Below are 5,303 nucleotides of genomic sequence, written 5' to 3' on the forward strand. Positions count from 1 at the left end.
AAAATATTTACACTTTAAATATACTTAAAAACGAACAAAAATGCTTTCTGTGCTCTTAAATTTTATTTACAGAGCAGGTGGTTCCTCACGTTTCCACTATTTGCTGTCTCGGTCCGTTCTCATCCTTAAGGAGTTCTTCTTAGAGAAAGAGGTTGCCAGGTTTCGTCCATACGATGTTGAGTTCCTTTTACATCAGTTGATCCAGAGTTCTTCAGCAGAACAGGTGCTGGGCCTGACCTTGACCTCCATTATACTCAGATAGATATGCAGATTTTGCATACGCAAAAGATGAATGCATAAAGCTACCAAAGTAAACTGTCCTTGTTCAATGTCACTACTCTTGGCTGGAGTATAACAGAATATAAGAGCCAGGAATAACTTATGGTGGGCACGGCAGGGAGGATGTGTTGTGCTGTTCGATGGCAGCATGGAGTGATCGTCTGTAGCACTTTTATGAGATGCTGCTAGTCTGGAAATTCAAGGACAGCAGCATATGGTGATGAGAAGTATACTAATAAGAAGCCTAACGATATCTTCCTTAGTAGTCAAATGAGAGCGTGCATGAAATTAGCATTTTATTTAAATGTTCTTTATTTGTTGGAAGATTTTGGGAGGCGGAATTGGTAATTTTGAATGATGCATGACAGAAATGTGATTCATTGTTGAGGTGACTCATCCTTCATAATGTTTTTTTTTTTTTTGTCTAAAGGAGTCAGATCAGCCCGGGACGTCATTTGCCACACAAATTCGAAACCTTCTGAAAGAGACTCTGAGCGTTCTCCAGGATGAGGGACAAATATTCCGGAAAATACGGACACAGGATGAAGTCTACAATGTATGTGCAATGGTTACACACACTTTTAAAAATAAAGGTGCTTCATGATGCCATAGAAGAACCTTTTTGTCTAAATGGTTCCATAAAGAACCTTTACCATCTGAAGAACCTTTCTGTTTCACAAAAGGTTCTTTGTGGTGAAAAAAGGTTCTTCAGATTACAAAAAGGTAAGAAAGAGATGGTTCTTTAAAGAACCTTTGACTGAATGGTTCTTTGTGGAACCAAAAATGGTTCTTCAATGGCATCGCTGTGAAGAAAACCTTTTGAAGCACCTTTATTTTTAAGAGTGCACACCTCTTAGCAAGTACAAACAGTGTTAATGTTACCTCAGGAGACTCTGAACAAAATAAAAGGGATAATGTCTAATATTTGCTTCCTACACATGCTTTCTACACATTTCAGGATTGTACCACTGGGATTTTAAAATAATATTTAATGTGGTTTAATCACAACATAAATGTTATATAACATATAATGTCTAAAACTAGTAAGTAGTGTAAAATATAATTATATTTTAATTAACTTGGCTGTTTTAGGTAACAGAGCAAGACAAAGATCTTCACACAGCGATCAAGGATGTTTTACGAGAGGATACCAAACGGGAAAAATGTGAGTTTTTTTGTTTTTTTTGCATACTAGTTGCACATCATGTTATTAATATTATTACACTTGAATAATATTTGTTTCTGATTGTTCAGACACTGCATTCTCAGGCCAGATTATTTTATATAATAAACTGTATAACTGATGTTGTTTTCATTTCAAATAATAGGTTCAATTTGAAGCAGTATTAATTTTTGTAAATCTTGATTTATTGTATTTTATTTTATAATTAGTATAATGAGTGAGATAATGTACAGGTAGGCAACATTATTTCAAAACATACCCATACATGAGTAGAGGACCTTCCTCATATGCGGTTTGTTTTGGCAGATGCTGAGAAAGGATGCCATGTCCTGCATATTTTGTCCAGCGTGAGTACAGCCAAAATCTGAGTAGAGAGATGCTGGAGGTTGCCCTGACATTTTTAGAATGCAATAGTGACATAATAAGCACAACAGAAGCACACTACACTGTTTTGTAGCATCATTTTTTAAATTCCATAAAATATAATCAAAGTGTTAAAAAACAATCATGAAGACATAATATTAACAAGTTACAGAATCCTGTTTTATTTAAATCATTAAAGTCAATTTCATACATAATTTATGGTTTTTATTGATTTATTTTTTACTATTTTTCCCCCAATGGTTCAGCATAAGAAGAGCATACAGACATATAGTATTTACTTAAGTATTATTCTTAATGCCAGATTATCGCTTTAATAGATTAAACAAACTTTTAATTATTGAGTAATTTGTACTGTTTAACCCAAATGTAATAGCCCTGTTAAAAAGATTTTATAATAATAATAAGAGCTTGATGCAACCAGTTCCCTTTCACTTCCATTATACGGTAAAGAGTGTCCTGAGCCCATATTCTTAAAGCTTCTAAGAATCCTCTCAGAAAGCTCCTAATTTAGCTTAAACATTTATTCGTAGGAGTCTTAACTTAAGAGCGATTCGGGACCAATCTGAGAGCAACTCTGAGTGAGGAAAAGACCTTTTTTTTTTTTAATGAGGCGGCAGGGTATGACACAGCCTTTTGAAGACTGTGATTGGTTGGTTGTCCATAAAGGAAATAAAAGAGCGCTTTTAAGTGTAGGGTCTATTATAAGCCGTCACTTTGAAATTATAGGCATAATGTTTCCTGTTTTATTGTACACACACACACACACGTTATATATATATATATATTCTTAATTTTTTTATTTACCATGCTGTTAGTGTCGTAGGCTACTTAACGTATTTGATAGGAAATGAACAGCGACACACTAAGGTAATTGTTTGTGTGATCACTTTGCTTATAGAAGGTTGTGACAGACCCAAATCATCACTGTTGCATAGTTGCATTTTTTCCAGTTGCCAAATATGTTAATGTAGTTAATTTCTGTGTCGGAGATGTTAGCGTGTCTCTAATAAGATGATCTTATGTGTAGCGTCTTATTAACTCACTGTCATGCATTATGTGCAACATATTTCTTCCCCCTCTTCATGTTTTGTCACATTTCTACACTGCTAAAGAAACTCTAAAGCCTCTTAAAAGTCCTCATCTGTACTCCTAACAATTTTTGACCTTAAGACCTCTTTTAAGGGTTAAGATGCTTTCTGAATTACTTTTTTCTTTACTAGGAACTTTTCTTTAATTTTAAGAGGAAGCACCCACATTTCTAAGAATTTTCTTAGAATTTTGTTACTAGGAGCAACTCTTTGCACAAAGATTTTTCATGATTACGGGCCCTTGGGTTTTATAGTGGGTGAGCTAAATGGGTCGTTTGAAACTGTAGTTACACTCAGCTGCCTAAGGGGGTCACTGTGAGCTGTCCATGAGCACATCTATCTGTGCGCGTTCAGGTCCCTGTATGCTCAGTGGAAATATGAGTAACAGAAATCACGTCTCACACTGTCTGTGATATTCTTAGATTATAGAATAGATGCGCAGCAGACTTTTATGAATTTGTTTGCATGCGTATATAGACTATGCAAATTATATTAATGGATCGTTTTTCAAATGACAGTTCATATCTGGTGTGTGACATGGTTTTATTACAATCAAGATACGCTACTGCATTCTTTTCTCACACAATTGGCCTTTACACAAGCTGAACCAAACAAACAATGCCTGGTCTGTAAAATCCTGCCATTGTCTCTTTTACGAAAGAGGACAATGGTATCAACACAACACTCGTATTATTATTTTTTTCTCTCTGTAGAGGCTCTTAAACTGCAACAGAGCCCTTGTCAAGAAGCCCAGCCCCATTGCCCAAATATCCAAGCGTGTGCGCGCGCTTCCTGCGAATGGACTTTATGACGTGCGCCGCTCACGTTTGAGGAGAACCCCCAGACTTCAGCTTCACTACTGTAGTCCACACAAAGGACGCGCTCGTGCCTTTATGACGCGTCGATCCGGATTCCAGAATGACGCTGTAGAACGCGTCTCGATTCGAATTCAGCTGGGACGCGGCGGTTCGAGAATCCGCTCTGCGTTGTGAGAGAAATGGATACGGGAATGTGCGTTTCCTGCAGACGGATATAAGTTTGCATGATTTATTACTCGATCTTCATTTCTACATTACGTCAGGGGGGAAATAAACGGACTGATTAAACGGACGGACGGGCCGGGGGCAACAATCGTTTGCTTTCATTGAGAAGAGGAACATCGATATTATTCGTGCAAACGTCTTCGTGACTGTCCATTTAATTCTGTAGCTGTCTGGTTACTAGCCGTGCTCCCGAAGCCTCTGTTTTCACAATGCAGTTTAGGACAGTTTTGGATGTAAAAGTGGTGGATGTGGAGAAGAGGAGGAATCCATCCAAACATTACGTGAGTTGGCTACCTATTCACCTTGCGTCCTTCTCGAACCTGATGCTGAGATACAGAAAGACGCATCTGGATTATGATAAAGAACATTTCTGCAACGTTATGACCAAATAGGTTTTGAGCTGGTTCTGCGTTTTCCTATAAAAGTCTGTTTTTTTTTTTTTTATCATGCCGAGATGAGCCAGAGAGTTACTGAGTAAAAATAGGGGGTCATACGATGGAAAATTGTATGCTTCCAGACAGGAAGTGAGCACTGAAACCCTCCTCCAAAGGTGGACAGAATTGCTTCTATTATGTTTTTGTGGGAATCGTGTGTGTGTGACATGCTTTCTCACACACTCACTTCATTAGCGAGCACTGGTTCCCAACAGAGCCCCACATGTCCGAAATGTGTTTGTGTGTGTGTGTGTGAACGTTAAACAAAGCTGCTTTGAGGCTCTCCCTAGACAATCTGCTGTCTTGTCAGCTTTTGTATATGACACATTTCCTTAGCTGTTTCCATCTGTTAAATCCTTGTCATAGGCCACTACAAGACGTTCATGCCACAACATGCCATGAATCATGATTTGTTTGCCCTGCGGAATGGCTATTGAAACACTTTTATTTCTAACACTTTAGTTCACCCCGAAATGAAAGTTCTCTCATCATTTACTCATCCACCTTTTGTTCCAGATGTTTTAGACTTTCTTGTTTTCAGTGGAGCACAAAAGGAGAAAGTTTGAAGAATGTTCATGCTGCTATTTTCCATATGTGGAAATATCCACAGAAGCAAATGGTGATTAATCTGATTTAAAAGGACCATAAAAGTTGTCCACAAGATGTGTGCACTTTATTCCAAGTCTTTTTAAAGTCCGTACAATAGCTTGGGCTTACAAACTGACTTTAATATTGTAGGTTTAATTAATATGTGCATTAATGACGGATGATGTAGGACATTGGCGTTGCGCATGCGCCGCTCAGAAGTGACAAACGCAGAAGCGCAGGGGAGAGTTCAAAACAAAACAACGGTCACGAATTAGAAGTACAAACCGAGGATTTGTAAAGAAGA

At 37.8% G+C, this 5,303-nt stretch overlaps 2 protein-coding genes across 2 annotated transcripts in view; both read left to right on the forward strand.

The window, feature by feature from the left end:
- Nucleotides 1–1,902, forward strand: part of LOC107746306 (CST complex subunit STN1-like) — a 7,417-nt gene extending 5,515 nt beyond the window's left edge. Inside the window, exons 6-9 of the mRNA XM_016560448.1 lie at nucleotides 73–223; nucleotides 710–835; nucleotides 1,372–1,444; nucleotides 1,769–1,902. Coding sequence (XP_016415934.1) covers nucleotides 73–223; nucleotides 710–835; nucleotides 1,372–1,444; nucleotides 1,769–1,830 — 412 coding nt within the window. The 3' untranslated portion in view covers nucleotides 1,831–1,902. The remainder of the gene's footprint in view (nucleotides 1–72; nucleotides 224–709; nucleotides 836–1,371; nucleotides 1,445–1,768) is intronic.
- A 1,853-nt stretch (nucleotides 1,903–3,755) lies between these two features.
- The window catches only part of LOC107746291 (SH3 and PX domain-containing protein 2A-like), a 102,655-nt gene continuing 101,107 nt past the window's right edge, over nucleotides 3,756–5,303 (forward strand). The window contains exon 1 of the mRNA XM_016560435.1: nucleotides 3,756–4,258. Within this exon, the coding sequence (XP_016415921.1) occupies nucleotides 4,187–4,258 (72 nt within the window). The 5' untranslated portion in view covers nucleotides 3,756–4,186. The remainder of the gene's footprint in view (nucleotides 4,259–5,303) is intronic.

This window comes from Sinocyclocheilus rhinocerous, unplaced genomic scaffold (assembly GCF_001515625.1).
Source record: "Sinocyclocheilus rhinocerous isolate Xijiao unplaced genomic scaffold, SAMN03320098_v1.1 scaffold798, whole genome shotgun sequence".
In the NCBI taxonomy this organism is placed as follows: Eukaryota; Metazoa; Chordata; class Actinopteri; order Cypriniformes; family Cyprinidae; genus Sinocyclocheilus; species Sinocyclocheilus rhinocerous.